This window comes from Anastrepha obliqua, chromosome 3 (assembly GCF_027943255.1).
Source record: "Anastrepha obliqua isolate idAnaObli1 chromosome 3, idAnaObli1_1.0, whole genome shotgun sequence".
In the NCBI taxonomy this organism is placed as follows: domain Eukaryota; kingdom Metazoa; phylum Arthropoda; class Insecta; order Diptera; family Tephritidae; genus Anastrepha; species Anastrepha obliqua.
The window spans coordinates 118,995,307-119,017,481 of record NC_072894.1 but is presented as its reverse complement, the minus strand read 5'-3'; the positions used below and the strand labels follow the sequence as shown (position 1 = coordinate 119,017,481).

The following is a 22,175-nucleotide window of genomic DNA, read 5'->3' as shown; positions in this document are numbered from 1 at the left end:
CATTTAAACATTGAAAAACTCATTGAAAAAATTTTTGATAGAATTAATTATGAAATTTTAGAAAACTCTTCAGCAGATCTGAAATAAAAAACGCAGCTGAAAAAGTTAAAATTTTTTATTCAATTTGTGAGCCTTACAAATATTTGAAAATGACTGCCACTATGCTTAGAATTTTGCTTTTCTTGCTTTAGCTGAGGCAAAAACTCTTATAATATCATCGAAGTCGAGTTTCCTTGCTAACTCAGATTCCAAATACAAAGTTGCCAATCCTGTTACTCGACACTGAGTTGAACAAGAACGATGCCAGTCTTTGATCCTTGATAAAGCGCTGAACGATCTTTCGGCGCCGGCAACCGATACTGGCAGGGTGCAGAATATTCGCAAAGCAATGCAGATGTTCGGGAATAAAGTATCCATGTTCCATTTTAATAAGAGCTCAATAATATACACTTTTGTATCACTATATTATATTTATTCTTCGTAATCGTGATCATAACATTCGATATGGTGGCACCAAAAAAAGTCTGTGATGGAACTCTGGTAGAAGTATTATGTACTATATTTTTTCAAGCAGGAAATTTCTTGGAATTACCTCGAGTCCGGGCCCCTCTGAAAACTCCGGGCCCGGGGGAAAAAGAACCCGATATAATTTTTGATAAAGTTTGAGAAGCTACTGCTCTTTCGGAATGCGGAAATGTATTCAGAGAGGATTTCGCTGACGGGTCAACCATTTTTTTATCATTCGAAAGTTATTTTGATGCTAATTATTATTTAAATATTTCAAATTAATTAAATTCTAAATTAGTCTAATATTTTATTTTACATATTTAATATGCGGAAAATAACAATAAATTATTATTTTACAATAAAAGGAGCTTTAATTAAATATGAACAGAAAACATTGATTCAAAACTGGCACTAATGCAAACGCCAAAATATGCATACGCGTATGTGTCTCCTAAATGTATGCTTTAACATTGATACTGAATTGAAGAAACGTGTTGAGCAGCGGTTTACCCCTTGCGGTGCTTTAACGAGTCTGAATCGTGATGAAAGTTTTGGCCCAAACATGAATATGACAAGCCAGGCTGGCGAATGGATCGCAATGTAATGAATCGATTTCAAATAAATAATAAATACAAAAGGTATTAGAGTTTATTTCCACAACAGCAGTATTGTGCAAAGTGTCTATATCAGAGGCATTTACATTTCGGAACGTATTGTGACCTTTTTCGCGCATCAGTCTGATCTGTTTACCACGCGTTGAAGCCTAACACTTGGGCTCGAGTTTCGTCGAGCTAAATGGCACGGCAAGGGGTTAAGAATAATATAATATTTAGATTAAGATTATGGGTAAAGATTGAAGGTAAAGACGAATATGTGGAAGAAGATAAGGATTAGGGCATACGTAACGATAAGATTAAAGATAAAGATGAAGGTAAATTTACATACTTAATATAAGGGGAAAGGTGAAGTTTAATATGCAGATAAGGAAAATAATAAAGATAAAGATAGAGATAAAGATAAGGGGACAAAGATAAAGATAATACTGAAGTTCAATAAAAACAAATAATAACAATGGGAGTTGTTTTTGGTACAATTTTTGACCAAAAGCGATACTAGTTAGTTTATATACAGTGAGTCACAGTCAAAGTGAGCCACCAATTCCTTGAAGATATTTGTTCAAACAACTTTTGTAAATACTTTCAAACACCCATTATTTTTTGTCAACTTTATCAAGTGAGCATGCTTATGTAATCTAACTGTATTTTTTCTGTTTGTTTGCTGCCGAAGTAAGAGTAATAATGAAGAACAAAAACAAACGCACAAACTAACGTCACACTCAAAGTGAGCCACCTAACATTGTTTCTTTTAAAATAACGGGATATGTATTTTTGGATATTAATTTTCGCTTGAATCTTATTCTTAGTGTTTTAGTTGTTTATTATCAAGCTGGTTATAAAGATGGGTCGACAAACAGGTGTTGAAATTAGACAGTTAGTAATTGATCTTTTTAAAAAAGGAAAATCCCAAAGAAAAATTGCGGAATATGTGAATAAAAGTCGAGGAACTGTCCAGCACATCATACATCGCTTTACTAGAGGAGGAAGAGTAAGAAACAAGCAGAAAGAAAGCAAAAAAAGGCGTTTTCAGAAAGGGACGAGGCATTTATTTTGCGGGAAGTGAAAAAAAATCCTCATCTTATTGCTCCAAAATTGACGAAGATGGTTGAGGAGCAGCTAAATATCCACGTTAACCCCGAAACTGTCAGAAGAGTTCTCAGAAAGCATGGTTATAATGGTCGTACGGCCAGAAACAAGCCATTTATTAGCAGCAAAAATTGAAAAAAAGGTTGGAGTTTGCGCTGAAATATGTCTACAAGGATATGAGTTTCTGGCAAAAGGTTCATAACGGTATAATGCATCGTAGGTTTTGTAGGTTCTCTTTACAGACGAAAGTAAATTTAACTTATTTGGCTCTGACGGTAAGAAGATGGTATGGCGACAAAAAAACACTGAGTTTCAGCCGAAAAACCTAACTCCAAGTATGAAGCACGGCGGTGGCTCCGTCATGGTTTGGGCCTGCATGGCAGGTGGTGGAACTGGAAATCTTCAACATATTCCACGCTTTATGGATAAATACATTTATATAGACGTTTTGAAGCAAAATCTTAAGCCAAGTGTCAAAAAACTAGGGATCGAAAACGACTTCTATTTTTACCAGGACAATGATCCTAAGCACAAGTCGTTTGTTGCGCGGGAATATCTATTATATAACTGCCCCCACGTATTGGAAGTACCACCGCAGTCTCCAGATATAAATATAATTGAAAACTTATGGTTCCGTCTTGGCCAAAACCTGCGGAAACATAGCATTTCTTCAAAACAAAGTCTTTTAGATGCCTTACAAGACGAGTGGCGAGCAATTCCTTCCACATATGCCTGTAAGTTATTAGAATCAATGCCCCGACGTCTAAAAGCCGTTATTTCCGCCAAAGGTGGCCCAACAAAGTATTAAATTGTTATTTAAGTTCAGTTCAGCTAAGGTGGCTCACTTTCACTGTGAGATAGATTTGTGAATTATTTTAGTTCTTGTTCATTTTTTTATAATAAACAAAGAAAGTTCTTCATGTAAGCGATGAATTATTGAAGCTAATATTCAAACAATAAAAACACATAAACCCTTTTTCCAATCTATGGTATTTTTAAAAAAATTTCTACTAAATCTGATGACTAGGAAGTGTGGCTCACTTTGACTGTGACTCACTGTACATAAATCTGCAGATGTCAATGTATATACTTAGAAACAAATCGCAACAAATTATAAACTCAGTGCATCTCCTTCGTCTGCTGTTTATAATTCTAAAATTCTACATACTTTTTTACACAGAATATGCTTAACAATGTTGTTCGTATTAGTTTACGTTTAATAAAAATGCTCTGTTGTCAACTTAGTAGAAACAGTTGTCGAAATACTGGCGCGGCTGGCTAATCGTTATATAGATTACCAATTGAAATCAACCAACTCAGCATTAATTTTTATTCCTTTTGTACAATTTTGTTGTTGTTATTTCTTGCAAAATGCCGGTTATCGTTCATAAATACCCACTTCAATGAACACAGGAAAATTCTACATAACTAATAAATAACTCGCGCTGATAATCAATCCACTTGATAAGCAAAACTTATTATATAATCCTCGATTGCGAACGGTTATTTGAAATCGCTATTGAAAAATTAGGTTACTTAAAATACGAACCGCAAATCAAATGTGGTTTGAAATAACAAAAAAAAAAAAAAACATAGAACATATATAAAATAAAATAAATCGAATAACGAACTTTGTACTCTGAATCAAAGTATTAGGACTGAGTAATAAATAATTGTGTGGATATATAATAATATTACTTAGATAAAGCGGCCTATTATATAGCCTATATTGCTATTTTAATTAAAAGGTTGCAACCTACACAAAAATTTTGTTTACTAACATAAATGCAAATGCTTTCAATGTTTTCGCGTTGGATACAAACTGGCGCAAATGGCAGCTGCACAGCTTTTTTGCGACACAGCATTTTTTTTTTGGAAGGGAGTGCGTCTGGAACAATCCATACCGAACTTTGAATTTATATATATTATATATATATATATATTTTTTTCCCCCAAGTTATAATTTCGTTTCATTAGAGCTAGACGCTTAATTTGACTCCAGGAACGGCCTGCTCTGTCCGCCTCTGCTGCGGATTCCAGTCTAGTGCTGTCCCTTGGATGTAATCCCGTGGTTTGCGCAATCTGTGTCCGATCCATTTCTACTTGCGATGCATAATTTCTATGTGAACTGGTGTTTGCCCGGTAGCCGCCCAAAGAACATCGTTGCTTATAATATCAGGCCAGAATATCCGCATTATCTTTCGGCGGCAACGGTTTAGGAAGGATTGTAATGATTGTGATATGCTTGTTGTTAAGTTCCTTTGACTTTGAATTTACGGTGAAAAAATACTAAGAATACCAAATGCAAGCATCAAACAAATAATTTCAGAATTGCATTTCTCCTGAGAGAAAAACTGAAATTTGATTGCCGCATAAAAGCGCGCACATGCTTTCACCATTGGAAATTGATGTAAATATATGACTCGCCTCTGATTGTTCATTACGAAAAATTATTAACTTTTTGGGCTGGCCAAGACGCTCCTTGTCTTCGGTGTGAAAATCACCACTTTTGAATCGTCGAAACCAGTACTCACATGTTGAAATCGACGGAGTATGGTCTGGGTAGGCCTCCTGCAGCAATTCACGGGCTTGGGCTGTATTTTTTTTCAAATTGAAGCAGAAAAGCAAAGCTTCCCGCAAATTGCGTTTCGACGACACGAAAGTTGACATACTCGGAGCACGAAAACACTGCGTTGTTTATACTTCAGCGAAATGACAGATACTGATAAACAAAGCCTAGGGATGAGGCTTTGTCATGAATATATATTCAGTATTGCCAACGCGATAAAGTGATAAATAGCGCCATCTGTGTGTCACCTTTAAAACTAATTCAACCTCCTAATAAAAACCAAATTTTTCAGATCGCTGATAAATCGAAAATAACAGACCAGAATAAACGAATAAGTGAATGCAAGGTGGCCATCAGCAGAGGGGAGCACTCAGTATGTCGGTTGACGGGTGAAATTCGTGGTCACACACAAGATGAAATAGGCAATATGCACCTCTTGCAGACTTATATCGCGCTGCATCACTTCGAATAATAGTAAAAATATGAAATTATTACACAGGCCAACAACCAAAAAACTTTTTCGATAATTTTAACTAATTACTTTGTAATTTGGTGTCCTGATTACGAAAAAAATTATTAAAGTTATATCACCCATCAATTTTTGGCATTTTATAATTAAGTAAAAATAAAGTTTATGTACCAAAATGTATCGGATATATTTCACAGTCCTTCGAGGTACAGTTACTAAAACGGCTATGGGTGTTTCTTGAAGGTTTTTTTATGCTGAAAACGAATATGACCTTGAAAATGCCCCAGCACGTCAGGATTTTTGGCAATTTGAGGTTAAATAGTCAAAAAATGCAGATTTTGGCCATTTTTTAATTTTTTTTTTGAGCAAGGTAAAGTTTTTTTTTAATTTTCCACAACGGCATCGCAAAGTACTAGTCTTCAGCTTTAAAATCCATTTTTAAAAATATTTTTGCGATTAATATAAAAAAAGTTATATTATTTTGAATTCGCCCTTTACAGGGGCGCTGGAGAGTTGGAAAGGTTGAATTTGCATATCTAGAAGCCTCCAATTCAAAATAGAATAACTTTTTTTATATTAATCGTAAAAATATTTTTAAAAAAGGACCTTAAAGCTAAAGAGTACTTTGCGATGCCGTTGTGAAAAATTAAAAAAAAACTTTACCCTGCTCAAAAAAAAATTAAAAAAATGGCCAAAATCTGCATTTTTTGAATATTTAACATCAAATTGCAAAAAATCCTGACGTGCTAGAGCAATTTCAAGGTCATATTCGTTTTCAGCATAAAAAAAATCTTCAAGAAACACCTATAGCGGTTTTAAAAGCTGTAAAACGGCGAGATTTTGTTGGCCTGTGTTATTTATGAAATGTTAAGAAAATATAGCGATAAAATACAATGCTCGATTCTTATTTACATGTAGGTGAAAGATATTTACACCAAGTTCGGCTAATCACCTACTAGAAATTACACAATAGTGATTTGTCATATGTGATGAATATTTACGTCATCGTTAACTATCATACAAAAAAACATTAGAGTGAGCAGTATAGCTATATGTTTAATCAAGCGGCAATATGCATAAGTTAGAAGAAGATGCAAAATCACACGTATACAAATGACTCCATCAAGTTTTTATCTTTTAGATTAAAAATGTTATACAAATTTTGCTCTGAGCATTGCTTAGTATTCCCATCTGTCAGGCAATAGCAAACCTCCGGCCAAACACCCAATAAAGGGTGTAAGCGTCAATTACATACATATACGAGTATACGATCGGCCAAATGAAAGTCACTGTTGATAAAATTCAAAAATTCTAAATTTTCAGGAAAGAGGTAACTTTCAATTTAGGACATACATAAGTACGTAATTATGCCCAGGAAAGGTGTAGAAGAAATAATATTAGTTTGTGGAAAAAGAAAACCATTATTTTTCGGTACAAGTTTTGCGTAAATGGTTTAAAACGGTTTTATGGTCGATCTTTAGCTCTTAGGCGATGCTACGATTACTAACATGCGGATCAACTTCGATTAGTTCTGTGATTTTATTGATATTTTCGACATTTTCTGTAACATCAAAAATGCCTGAACGAAATCAACGTAACCAAAATTGCACGTAATTAGCTTTTACAGTATCAGCACCAAACACCACTCATAATTTCAGCGGCCTGGCTTGCATTTACGTCTTTATCAAAGACTAGCAAACCCCGCCCCCTTCGCTGGGCACACTAAAATAGAATAGATATGGTTTAGAACAGAAAATATATGGTTTTCATATTATTTATTTCTTTATTCTTTATTCAATCGCTTTGGCATAAACAATATTTTTTGTTTTTCTATTTGTTTTTGAGTAAATATAAAATACAAATTGAAAATCAGGAAAAAAGAAGATTGTTTTTAAATTTCAAATCAACGCAAATGAATAACTAAGAAACAACCGTCTTTTTCCTGATCATCCATGAATTTTTCGTTTCAATTTATATGTTTTATTAAGCATTGGAGCTTTTTTAACCATTATCCATTTATATTTTTCAAAAAAAAAAAAACGAAAAAAATTGTTTTTTCCACGAACACATAATTTCATTCGGATTTCACATTAAATTCTCAAATTTCGTAAGAAATTATTCACTGTTCCAAAATCCACTCCAAAAAAATTCACAAACAATTTTTACATGTTGCACTTACGCTTTTTCCTTATGGCATCCAAATCAGAAAGAAATATTGACACATTGTAACTCACACTGTCAATTTGACAGTTCAGTTCCGCCCCAAGCGTTAAAAAAGTAAGCGACATTATGGCTGGATCAAAAGAACGCTGTACCCGTTGCCAGTGCTCCGAATTACAACCAAACTTTACGAAACCCATTTTCAATACTTACTTAACAATGTGCGTAAGTTTGGTTTAATTCGGTGCAAAGACACGGCGGGTCCACGTTTTGGCATATATTTCGAGACCCTAGTCATCAATAGGTATGAAAATTACCCCGTATTAAAGCACTTATCAACAGCTTTCATTTGATATCCATATTGTACAAACACATTCTAGGGTCCACGTTTTGGTCTCTATCTCGAGACCCTAGTCACGGAGCGGATGGAAATACTCTGAACTAAAGCATTCACCAACAGCTTCCATTTGATACCCATATTGTACATACACATCCGAAGGTTACCCGGGTCCACGTTTTGACCTATATCTCGAGACCCTATCTACCAATAGGTATCCATACTATACGGAAACCATCTTCAATACCTCCTTAACAATGTGTGTAAGTTTGGTTTAATTCGGTGCAAAGACACGGCGGGTCCACGTTTTGGCATATATTTCCAGACCCTAGTCATCAATAGGTATGAAAATTACCCCGTATTAAAGCACTTATCAACAGCTTTCATTTGATACCCATATTGTACATACACATCCGAAGGTTACCCGGGTCCAAGTTTTGACCTATATTTCGAGACCCTATCTACCAATAGGTATCCATACTATACGGAAACCATCTTCAATACCTACTTAACAATGTGTGTAAGTTTGGTTTAATTCGGTGCAAAGTCACGGCGGGTCCACGTTTTGGCATATATTTCGAGACCCTAGTCATCAATAGGTATGAAAATTATCCCGTATTAAAGCACTTATCAACAGCTTTCATTTGATATCCATATTGTACAAACACATTCTAGGGTCCACGTTTTGGTCTCTATCTCGAGACCCTAGTCACGGAGCGGATGGAAATACTCTGAACTAAAGCATTCACCAACAGCTTCCATTTGATACCCATATTGTACATACACATCCGAAGGTTACCCGGGTCCACGTTTTGACCTATATCGCGAGACCCTATCTACCAATAGGTATCCATACTATACGGAAACCATCTTCAATACCTCCTTAACAATGTGTGTAAGTTTGGTTTAATTCGGTTCAAAGACACGGCGGGTCCACGTTTTGGCATATATTTCCAGACCCTAGTCATCAATAGGTATGAAAATTACCCCGTATTAAAGCACTTATCAACAGCTTTCATTTGATACCCATATTGTACATACACAACCAAAGGTTACCCGGGTCCACGTTTTGACCTATATCTCGAGACCCCAGTCACGGAGCGGCATGAAAAATACTCTGTACTAAAGCATTCACCAACAGCTTCAATTTGATATCCATATTGTACAAACACATTCTAGGGTCCACGTTTTGGTCTCTATCTCGAGACCCTAGTCACGGAGCGGCATGAAAGATACTCTGGACTAAAGCATTCACCAACAGCTTCCATTTGATATCCATATTGTACATACACATCCGAAGGTTACCCGGGTCCACGTTTTGACCTATATCTCGAGCCCTATTTCCAAAATAAAATATGATCCATGTTACTCGTGGATGATGTAGCTTTCGAATGGTGAAAGAATTTTTAAAATCGGTCCAGTAGTTTTTGAGCCTATTCGTAACAAACAAACAAACAAAGTTTTCCTCTTTATAATATTAGTATAGAAAAACTGTTAAATATACCGAATTTTCTCCTTGTTGACTTACATTCTGACCAGCCTGTAACTCAGAACTGAATGCAGCAAACAAAAAACAGCAAAATAATTTTTTAGTGACTACGAGCAGAAACTTTAAATTGTTTGATCGATATCTCGTAAAGTTTGCAGTATACAAACAGACAAGTAATGGAGGGTGTAAACGTCAAAAAAGTCACGTAAAGTATCGATCATTAGGAGATATCGATTATTAGAGGCTTCCACCGAGAGAACAATGGATTTCTTTTTCCACAAACTAATATAATTTTAGAGAGTTGGAATATTATAGCGCACAGTATTTTGAGCACTTTATCATTTTGTCGCCTACCTGATTTACACACATGCATACATACCTACATATTTGCATATGCTTATCCATAAACTGCCGTTGGCAGAATTTGCTTGATGAAGAGCATTTCAAGCTGTCAAACGGCTGGCAATTGTTTTAAAAGCGGATTCTAAGAACGGAAGGTGGGCACTTGTAACTTGAAGTGCTGCCGTAGAAGGCAAAATTATAAAATTTAGATTTAAATACAGACATACATATACGCAATGGATGAGTAGTTATGCCTTTAGAAGATGTGTAAGAGTATAATTAATTGTTTATATCATCAGCAGAATAAGAACAAATTATTGCACCTCAGCTTATGCAACAGGTAATCGAGCAGAGTTTTTAGTCTTGGTTGTAATACATTTTTTGTAAAGAAACAAAAAAATGGTTATTTGCCGCTTATTAAAATGTCTTTATACAGTAGGCCAGAGGGTATTTAAAGTAGACTGCAAGTGGAGGGTGGCGTCTTCACAAAACAGTTACTTTATTTTTCCCGATTTTGACAAGTCTGACATCAGGAACAAGAAAAGGAGGAGAAATCCCATGCCTGTGAAAATTCAATGAATGGCTTGTTAATATTTTAGTTTGAAGATTTGTGACTTTTAAATTAAGCAAACTAATGAAAAGGAAGTGTCGCGTGTTAAATTGGGAAATCACGAATTATAAAAATACCTCCAATGCAGTTTTTCTGCGGAACCGGCAAAAAATGTGTGTGTGTTTATAATTTCTTGTGTTCGGTAGTTTCTATAGCTTTCGGCTACTCTTCCTCTTCACATACAAGTAATTCTATTCAAGAGCTCTGACAACACAGCGAACTCAGAAGTCGCAACCTTGTATCCTATTACCCTTTGATTATACCTATTTGGTAGTGTCAGGGTTCGAAACCACGGGCCTGAAATGCCAAATGTCGACCCCTCAATTGTATTTCTACTATGAAAAAGCATTTCTTAAAAAGCCAACAATCTGCCGTTCGGAGGCGGCATAAAATTGTAGATGCCTCCATTTGTGGAAAAAGTTCAAGACGCACACCACAAATAGGAGGAAGAGCTCGGCCAAATTCGCAATAAAGGCACAAAATTAATCACCCTATCGGAACATTTATAACTTTTGCAAATGGCTTCGTATGTCAATCATATTTGACACTTGTGAAGTGGACAGCTGCAGCATAAACGTCAAAACAGAGATGTTCATCACTCCAAGTCATTTGTTTTTTATTTAGTGAGAAAATTATTAAAAAATAAAAATGGATGATTGATTTTGCGCCACCTTGCGTAAGTAGTATATCATTAGTAAATTACTTTAAAATAAATATTTCTGTAATCCGGTATCGCGGAATTGTGGAGTTCCGTAGTTACATGGAAGCCGAGCTGCAGGCTACCGGACGGGTCCCAAGTTGCGAATAGAGATACGGCCTTCAGATATGAAGGGAAGCTGTAAATAAGTATTTATTTACAAATAAGTAGTTCCGAATAAGCAGCGGGTAGGACTAATAGGTGTGGCTAGTTTTTCCTTGGGGTATGGCAAGCCCCTCAAAAAATCCACAACGTCCGATAACTCCTACTGACAAGGCGAACAAATGCCGCCTTCAAATAAGCATTCTGCCCTAATTCCACATAGCAGTGTCTGTCTTCATGTGAGTAGCGGCTCGTAATGAGTGGTTGTAAATGCTATACCTAAGGTGGGAGCTCCATCACGAGGATAGGGTTTCTAGGCTAATAATCTATTACTCCGAAGTCACATTGTTAGTGAAATTAGAAAATTCTGACACTTTGCGCCCAGTGAACACATTTATTTGATTCAGAAGGGCTTCGCTTTAGAGAACCTTGACTGCACTTATGAGAACTGAACTAGAGGGTGATCAGATTGGAGGAATTTTTTCCAATGAGGCTGTTTTGACAAATCACGCATGACTGCTGTCAGACTAAAAACATTATTTTCATTCATTGATATTTCAAATTGTATTACGAAAATCGAGGCTCTGTGAAAAGTGTTCATCGCGCGCTCAGGCCAACTTATGGTACTTATGAGGACCGTTTTTGGCTTCATGGCTACGTCAATTTCGACTGAAAAGCAACCTGAAGCTTTCAAGAACAGCTATTACATTCATTGCCATAATAACTGTTTGGTGCGGCCTGTGGGTTGGAGGAATCATTGGCCCATATTTCTTCAAAGACGAGGATGGCGCCAATGTAACAGTGAATGGCGAACGCTATCGCGCTATGATGAAAGACTTTTTGATGTCGAAAATTGAAGCTCCACAACATTCGGTTCCAGCAAGACGGCGCTACTAGCCATACAGCCCGTGAAAGAATGGATTAACTGCGTTGTCGTTTCGGTGAGCATTTTATCTCTAGCCTAGGACCAGAGGGTTGGCCACCATGAACGAGTGATATCAAACCATTTACACATTAAAACAATAGCTACTTGCAGCGCGGTGAGACTCAGAGACATAGGAAACTGGACAACAAGGCCGTACGGTCACAGTAAGATCCTCCTGCAGGGACCCCCGCTGCTCAAAAACGGATCAGACTACACAGTCCCCGACCTCAACTTCAAGAAAGGCTTTACGGTACGCTTTCCACCGAGAGCCGAGTGGAGCAAAGGAGAGGTGATTGGAAGACACGATATCGAAATTTATACTGATGGTTCTAAGATGAGCTGTGGTGTGGGAGCTGGCTTCCATTCGGAGCCACTCAACCTATCTCAATCAATTCGTCTTCCTGATTATGCTACCGTGTTCCAGGCAGAACTTTTAGCGATCAGAGAAGCATGCAAATCCCTAGAACTCTACAAGGAAGTTGGTGCAAGAGTAGCTATCTTCTCAGACAGTCAAGCAGCTATTAAGGCCTTAGACTCCAACTACATTTCATCCAAACTGGTCCTACAGTGTAGAGAGGAGCTGAAACTGCTCAGCCATTGGCTTGAAATTACCCTGATATGGGTTCCCGGTCACAGGAACATAAGGGGCAATGAGATAGCGGATGAGCTAGCAAGAAAGGGCTCGACACTAGACATAGCAGAGGCGGTGGTAGTCTCCACCCCACTGAACACACTAAAAGCATCCATTGCTTCACACTATCATGCTTTAGCCGAAAGAAGATGGAAGCAAATACCTACATGTATTACAACAAAAAACACATGGCCTTCATACAAAATCCAAAGGACGAATGACCTGCTAGGATGTTCTCGGCCAAACATTTCACGTATCACTGCAACCCTTACAGGACATTGAAAAGTAGGGGATCATGCAGCTAGACTCTATCTACCCTTCAATCCCATCTGTAGAAGCTGTCAAGCGGAAGGGGCGAAGGAAAGTCTGTTCCACTATTTATGTGAATGTCCGGGACTAGCCAGGGCACGACTCCGATCCTTCGGTAAGCCTTTCTTACAGCAAATTAAAGAAATCTCAGACATAGAGATAAAGGATTTGCTACTATACTTGGACCTCACTAAATGGATCTGACTTGGAGACAAAACAAAAAAAAAAACAAAGAAAAAAAAAGACAAAAAAAAATAACAACATCATCTTCACACGAGATGGTGGTAGTAAAACGGTGCTGGTCACTAATTAGGAGCATTTTCAGCTCAGAAATGTTCAACCACCTCAACAACAACAACAACATATCAAACCATTGGACTTTTATTTGTGGGGGTATATAAAGTCTAAATGTTAAGTGCTCCAAACCAGCTTCGATTGAGGCACTGGAAGCCAACATTACCAAAGTTATTCACGAGATACCGACCGAAGTCCTTCAGCGGGTCATTCAAAATTGGAGTTTACGGATGGCCGAATTGCGGCGCAGTTACGGCCAACATTTAAAAGCCAATCTTTAAAAAATAAATTTCATGAACAGTTCTATACAAAAATAATAAAGATTGCCCAATCAATTTGAATTTTCGTTGTTTTATTTCAATTAATTATTTTTTAAAACCCGATACCTCTAAATTGATCACCCTTTATATATAAATGTATTTATGTATTGTTTTTGATCGAAAGATACACATTTTGTATTCAATTGCTTGTTTTTTTTTTCTTTTATTGCAAGTAAACGCACTTCGATCATTGCTGCTTATTTAGCATTTCATCAATTTTAAGAAAAACTTTGGCCCACCCCACTACTCTAATTTCTCCAAAGCTACGGATGTGCAGGCATGAGGAATTTTAACATGGTGCAAATTAACTATACTAACTAACTCAGTTGCTGGTGGAGAGATAGGAATACTATTGCAGAACTCCATATTCCTTATTGCACACACTACAGCCCGCCGGGTAAGATTTACCCAGACTCACGAGGCACGATAACTCCCACAAGTCTGCTACTTTTATGTATAGCTACGACTATACTGAGGAGTTTGGTTCAATTGACCATCGCGGTGTTGTGATTTGCATGTGTTTTCTATTCCCTTCATTCTCCAAACAAGAATTCAGCGATCACTTCTATTATCTGATTTTTATTACGCAATTTTTTTACGAAAAAATTAGCCACAAAATATCTACATGTTGTCTTATCAGCCTCTTACTATGGCAAAATGCCGCAAAAACCCACAATTTAGGGCCTATTGGGGTGTTTTTCCTGTAAAAAATGGCATAACATGATTACAGGAATACAGTTAAAAGAAAGGCTCAATTCTTGTGTGTAGTATTCAACGTTAAAATCTCTGTTATCGCAATCACCTATGTATTTAAAAGTTAACATTTTTAACTCTTCTTTTTCATTTTGTATACCTTGCCATTTTTTTCTCGGTTTATTTGCACCGTTCGTGTATTAGCGTCAAAATATGAAATCCTTTTTTTTCAAGCCACAACTGCTCTTAGTGCGAGCTATTCATACACTTTTAAAACACTCTCAATGATTTTGGTAATACTCCTTTGTGTGCACACTGTGTTACGCGTTATCCAGGCGCTCGCATCCACTCTTTCACCACACGGATCGAACTGAATCGAAGTGTTCGCGATTAAGGTGCCTCGAGTAGCAGAATCATTCAGTTAACGTTTTTCACTCTTACAACATAGCATATTTTATCTCTGAACCGGCTGATTATTCTGCGTCTCTTTATTATTTTCCAACTTTATTACTTATTTCTAATTTTTGCTCAGTTTTTGTCTTTGCGTTTTTTATTAGCACAATAACTGTGATTAGATAAAATATTGAAGTAGGTATGAGCTGATAGAAATTCTGCATAAAGCGTCCATAACACAGGTTACTCGTTAGATTTGGTACTGCGTATGCGGGTAGGTATGGAGAACATTTAATTGATTCGATGGCAGTGCGCGGGAAAGCCAAACAAATTGACTCGTCTATTGAGATGTCACTGATAAGGCGCGGGTTTTTCTTTTTTTTTTTTTTTTTGTTAACAATGTTTGTCTATGAGTAAACTTGTTGTAAGGCAATGCGGCAAAATAAATAGTTTGTGTTTATTTATGTACAATAAATTTGCCAATATTCGTACTATTTAGCGACGCTCTGTCTCTGGTGGCTGGATGGTAACTGCATACCGTGCCACAAGCGATCACACGCCTGGGGAACGGAAATTATAAGTGTATGTGACATACGAACATTTGGAGTGTGGTTTGGAGCTGGCAGCCCAGCAGTCATCCAATGCGCGCACAATTTTTGTTATCAGTGTGCTAAATACGTTGTTTACTTCGATGTTTTTGTTGTGAATTCAAGTTCAGTTTTGGTCCAACAACTCACGTCACCACACCGCTGTTCCGGCGAAATTGTACATACATACATACATATGCCCATACATCAATGTATGATTGAGGCGGGCAAGTACGCTAATTGATTTATATGCATAAATATGCGCTAAATATACTTTAATACAACAACCATGCAATGGTTGTACGAACAAATTGTAATGAGAAAAATTTTCAAATTTGTACGTATGTATGTATATACATATGTAAAGGGTGTTTTATTTAGAGGTTAGGTTTTCAAGATGAAATAAAACGTATATAATTTAATGTTATGGCCAAGAATTCAGCTTTATTATAAAGATAAAGGTTTGCCATTATGTTTTAAAAATGATTTCGGGCAAGTGGCCGCCGCGGCTGGCTCGAATAAATTCTAGCCGAGAGGCCCAATTTTCGACCACTTTTTGCAGCAATTGGGGCCATATGTCAGCAATAACGCGCCGAATATTCTCTTCCAAGGCGTCAATCGTCTCGGGCTTATCTGCGTAGACAAACGACTTCACATAGCCCCACAAGAAATAGTCCAGCGGTGTTATATCGCACGATCTTGGAGGCCACGCCACAGGTCCACGGCGCGAGATAATGCGCTCACCAAAAGTTTCCTTCAATAAATCGATTGTTGCGTTGGCTGTATGGCATGTAGCGCCGTTTTGTTGGAACCAAAGGTCGTCCACATCAACATCGTCCAAGTCAGGTACGAAAAAGTCATTAATCATGGCTCTATAGCGCTCTCCATTGACTGTAACATTATGGCCGGCTCCATTTTTAAAGAAATATGGGCCAATGATTCCCTCTGCCCATAGAGCACACCAAACAGTGACTTTTTGAGGATGTAACGGCGTCTCAGCAATGGCTTGTGGATTATGTTCACTCCAAATGCGACAATTTTGCTTATTGAAATACCCATTCAACCAAAAGTGAGCTTCATCGCTGAACAAAATTTTCTTCGATGCGTCGCGCGAACCGAACCATTATTTTCGTAATAAATTTGCACGATTTGCAAACGTTGTTCAGGTGTAAGTCTATTCATTATGAAATGGCAAACCAAATTGAGCATAAATGCGGCTGTCAAAAAGACCATCTACGAAAAAAGTAGTGCCAACTTGAAAACCTAACCTCTAAAAAAAACACCCTATACATATGCACATATTTTCATTGTGAATCATTTGATGTTGGTACAATTTGCTTAGCAACTAAAAATAAACATTAAGTTATCTTTTAATTATTTGAAGGCCGTTGCTATCAAATAAACACAAAATTATGCACAGCATAATGTATAACCAAGTTGTACCAGCAAATGTTTTAAGAATGGCACAATTTTTAATTCTCCCATTTCTGTAGTTCATTGGTGCATACAACTTTGTATGCGATGTTAGGCCAAGTAACTACTACTGTTACTATGGTATCACAATGGATCGACAACAGTCTAAGTGAACTGGATTATACACCGTCTGTCACTTCTACATCGCTACATACTTATTTACCTAGGCCGAGTTTCTAAACTCGCCCTAAGCATGGAAAAACCCTTAGCAGAAAAGTATTCGCATAGCCATCACTGCTAGCCAAGGGGCGATCACTGTTAGATTTTTTTTAATTGCTTACATATGCCCCATTAAACGGTATATCTTCTTCTTCCTGATTGGCGTTATAACAGTTTCAGCGACATTGGTGGAGCTTAACATAACCCGCCTTGTGGCCACACATTGGGTCCGGTGATGATACCAACTACAGTAGTAGTAAAAGGCAGGTCTAGAGGGATGAGGAGTCTAGGCTTCCTTCTAGACTAGACCTATCTAGTAACCTTACAAGTGGATTCTGTGGTCCATCAACTGTTGGCTTGCGTGATATAGACCGACTTGATCCAGAACTTGATTGGCGTGGTAGCTGCTTGAGCGATTTTGACCTAGTTTAACATAGCGCGTCAGTTGTTTCTTATTCGTGCTAACCGGCACCAGTTGGAAACACCAAGGCAAGCTAAGTCCTTCTCCTTCCTCTTTCTCTACTACTACCAGCTGGTACCGCATCGAATACTTTCAGAGCCGAAGCGTTTGTATCCATTCGAAGCGTTTGAATCATGACCCATCCAACGAAGCCACTGGATCTCTATTTCCTGTACTTTGTTTATGTCGTTGTAAAGCTCATACAGCTCATTGTTCCATCGCCTGCGATATTCGCTGTCATCAACGTGCCAAGGTTCAAAAGTCTTCCGCAAAATTTGCTCTCAAATATTCTAAGGGACGCCTCTTCGGATATTGTCAGCGCCTAAGATTCTGCGCCATATGATAGGACGGCCATAATGAGAACCTTGTGGAGTGTTAGTTTTGTTCGTCGAGGAAAGACTTTACTACTCAATTGCCTATTTAGTCCAAAGTTGCACTTGTTGGTAGGAGCGATTCTGCGTTGGATTTCAAGGCTTGCATTGTTATCGGTGTTAATGCTGGTTTCTGGATAAACTAAGTCTCTTACAACCTCAAAATCATAATTGTCAACAGTGACGTGGGTGCCGATACGTGAGTGCGCCGATTAATTTGATGACAGGAGGTGTGATACTTCTTTGTCCTCCATAGGTATCTTTTTCCTGTTACTGAATTACCTTTTTTGGCATGAAGCAATAGATCACCGACAAAGCAAATTTTTTGAGATGTCTTTAGATTTCAATACCATTCCGCAGCATTTTTAGCCACTGTGAAACTCTGGTACAACGAGTACACGATGATGAATTTCGTTAAGTCCGTCCAAACACAGTTTTTTTGTCCAACAAACAATAGATGCAGTGCGTGAATTGATGACGAAAGATCGTCATGGGACATATCGCGAGATAGAGGCATCCTTGAGAATTAGTGATACCAGCATATATTCGATATTGCATGAACATTTTGTCGTCAAGAAGATTTAATCTCGCTGGATAACGCATAATTTGACAATTACCCAAAAAAGTACTCGGACTCATGTCAATTGGTGTGAGGAAATATTGAAGAAAATTAGACGCGGTGGTTCAAATTACCTCTAGGACATCGTAAACCTGTTTTCTGTGGTCATCTCGCAACTGTACCAGTATAGAAACTTAAAACAGTTGTTTGTTTGCCAGAAGTTTTCAGAGATTAAGGAAACCAACCGCCGAGGATGAATCACTTTTCAGCGAGATAATGTGAGCGTACTGGCTCACACGAGAGAGTACTCAAAAGATCGAATTAATCAGTTATCCGCCTTACAGCCTTTGATAGCTAATTACAGGGTTTGATTGAAAAGTAATGAGCTTTATTTTTTTAAACAGTTTTATTAAACCTTTTGGCTTATACAACTAATATTCTTCAAAATAGGACCCTTGAACGTGAATACACCGCTGGTAGCGGTCCTTCCACTGCAGGAAACATTTTTTAAACTCATCCGCCGAAATCGCGTTCAATTCGGCTGTCACAGTTTTTTGGATCGCCTCGATGGAGTCGAAACGCCTCCCCTTCAGCTTTCAGGCGCTGTTGCCAGTGAACTGGGACCGGTTTCTAGTGGAAGGGAAAGGTCCAACGATCATTTTCCCCCACCAGCCGATTCGGTTGATCGCTTGGCAGACGCTCCGCGCGGGAAGGCTCATTACTTTTCAATCAAACCCTGTATTTATTTTTGTTTCCGAACATCTCAAAAATAAAATGTAATATAAACGTCTGAAGAAGCTGTTGAAGCCTTTAAACAGCTCCTTTTGGAGGTATCGACTTCAGAGTGGCAAGAGCGATTTGAAAATTGATTCAAGCGAATGAAGAAGTGTACCGACTTTCAAGGAGAATACAATAATAATACAAATACAAAAAACAAATAATACAAAAATAAAACAATAAAGCCATTTTCATTATTATTTTACTGTGTTTTCATTCTGGGCGCAAAATGCGAAAGGCAAGCCTCGTATACTTGAAATTTGTGAAACTTAGGCTGCCATTGATTGTGGGCACTTTAAGATATTCACGTCTTTTAGCAGTATAAAAAAGGCTGCCATCATTGCTGTACCAACATTAGTAATTGTAGGTCCATAAGCATTTTACTAGTCTCTTCAAAGGTGTACGAGCCACTGATGGCAAGGCGAATTTCATCATTTGTGAAGGAAAGTAATTTATTGTTCCCACTGCAGTCAGGGTTTGGACCTAAGCATGTCTGCTATACGGGTATGTTAAAAACACTTCATGACACAACGATCCAGTTTGACGATGGTGACCTACCTCTCCTTTGCCTTCTGGATTTCTCTAAAAAAAAACCTAAGACCTCTTTTGGATTTTCTGATAGCTTCCTTAGGCTTGAATCACAAATAATTTGCCGATGTGCTAAATATTGTATATTCCTGTTTAATCAATTAAAAATATCTTTTGGCCCGTTAGTAAACCATTTATTTGACCAATCCGCATTGTTAACCTTGGGCTACTTCAAAAAAAAAAAAAAAAATTCTTTCAAAAGTGCACAAAATTAGTCATACATTTGTATGCAATGACATATTAACATTTTCATATGTGCATATATACATTTTCTATTATTAAAATATTGACTTAACGCGCTTAATCGAATCGGGACAGACTTTATAGAATTCGTTTAAAGATTACGAGTAATTGCAATTTCTCAATCAAGTAAAAGTAGGACACATCCAATGATGTAGTCGGAGTTTATGTGAGATGTGAACAATTTTGCTAAGTCATACATGCCGCAAAAATACATACAAGCAAATTTTAGATAGTAGTATTAATAATACGCACTTTGTTATTCAAAGACATTAATCAAAAACATCTCAACTCCTCATTTGTACGAATTTACTCTACATGCCAGCTATCAAAACATTTTGCCAAATTTGCGCATTAGCTTTATTAGCTTTCTTGAGCTTACAAGAACAGTGATTATATGCGGTTTTCGACGAGATATAACTACTTATAGATATACCCAAACATTAGAATCAAAGTGACCGGTATCTCGCTTCCTTTTACGATTACGTTTCAAAAATATATTAGGAGTTCAACTGACAGAAGAGTCATAAAAAAAATCCGGCAATCATGGAAGAGTTCCTAGGAAGAAGTCATATCTTTCCCTATTAAATAGACAAAAAGGAATAGCTTTTGAAAATGAGCTTATGCACAATCCTCCCGAATTTTGAAAACGGGTTAATTTTTCGGATGAAAGCAACTTTTGCATTTTTGGGAACAAAGAAAAAAATATGTGGAGAAAATTTGGTATGGCGCTGCATAAAGAAAATTTATTACCAACAGTGAAATATTGTGGTGGTGGGCTGATGGTGGGAAAGATGTATGGCAGCTGGTGGTGTGAAAACCGCAGTTTATTGATTCAACAGTGCATGTTATATGCATATTTTAAGACAAAATTTAAAGCAAGACACCGAAATGCTGGAGTTATGAAATGAATATTGCTTTCAACAAGACAACCACTCCAAACATTCGGCTCAGAAATAAAAGTTATGGTTTCTCAATAATGCACCCAAACTATTGAAAACACCTCCACAACCCGCAAAGAGGTCTTGAAAGATGTTTTGTGAGAGGAGTGGGAGAAAATTACAGTCGAAAAACTACCAACTTGGTAAATTCTATGCTCAATAGGCTTAAGGAAGTATTGCAATGTCGTGGGTACCCAACAAACTACTAAAAACGTGCATATTTTTTGAGAGTTTTTTGAAAATGTATTTTAATTTTTTTTATAAATGAGTGTGGACTTTTAGTGTACTTCACTTTTACGTTTCAAATGAAATCTATTATTTATTTGTTAAATGGTGTGTTCTAAAATAACAATTAATAAATTTAATGCGCTTATATTAGTTAAAAAGAAAAAAAATTATTTCAAAAACTTTTTTTTTGACGTGATAACGTCTTATAATTCGATTTAACAGGCCGCACGCACGAAAAAATGTGTCGTTACCTTGCTCATTAGTGTTACCTTGCTCATTGCCGTTACCTTGCTCAATTGTCGCTACCTTGCTCATTGCCGTTACCTTGAATGAACTGCAAGCGAAAGCGCGGAACGAACAAAGCAAACGAACGGCAACGTTCGACATCTTGCTCTCTCCTACTTAAGTGAGCGTATATATGTATGTATATGCGCATATGTACATATATAAATTCACGTATTTGTATTTGCATATGCCTTCTTATTGATTATTATTAATTTGATTTACTTGAAGAATTTAAAATAAAACCAAGTTTGTTAATAATACCTGTTGTTTTAATGTTATTATTATTTTTTGACGTGATAACGTCTTATAATTCTATGTAGCCGGCTGCACGCACCAAAAAATGCGTCGTTACCTTGCTTGAACAGCATGTTATGTTATGTTATGATATGTTATGTTATGTTATGTTATGTTATGTTATGTTATGTTATGTTATGTTATGTTATGTTTTGTTATGTTATGATATGTTATGTTATGTTATGTTATGTTATGTTATGTTTTGTTATGTTATGTTATGTTATGTTATGGTATGTTACGTTATGTTATGTTATGTTATGTTATGTTATGTTATGTTATGTTATGTTATGTTATGTTATGTTATGATATGTTATGTTATGTTATGTTATGTTATGTTATGTTATGTTATGTTATGTTATGTTATGTTATGTTATGTTATGTTATGTTATGTTATGTTATGTTATGTTATGTTATGTTATGTTATGTTATGTTATGTTATGTTATGTTATGTTATGTTATGTTATGTTATGTTATGTTATGTTATGTTATGTTATGTTATGTTATGTTATGTTAAGTAAGTTAATGTTACCTCATTCTCTATATCCATACAAAATATCTATCAAACAAATAAAATTAAAATTTTCTTTTGAAAAATGCAACCATTCAATCAGTATTTTCTTATGACGTTATCACGTTAAACTATCGTCAGTAAACCGACTTTAC

General features: G+C 36.8%; 1 protein-coding gene across 3 annotated transcripts in view; it reads right to left on the bottom strand.

Moving 5' to 3' along the window:
- Positions 1-22,175, bottom strand: part of LOC129240113 (unconventional myosin IC) — a 122,255-nt gene that overhangs the window by 20,262 nt on the left and 79,818 nt on the right. Inside the window, exon 1 of one of the 3 annotated variants that reach the window (XM_054875635.1) lies at positions 14,318-14,895. The exons of the other annotated variants lie outside the window; for them this stretch is intronic. Coding sequence (XP_054731610.1) covers positions 14,318-14,325 — 8 coding nt within the window. The 5' untranslated portion in view covers positions 14,326-14,895. Of the gene's footprint in view, positions 1-14,317; positions 14,896-22,175 lie in introns of those variants that run through there. 3 annotated transcript variants of the gene reach the window in all.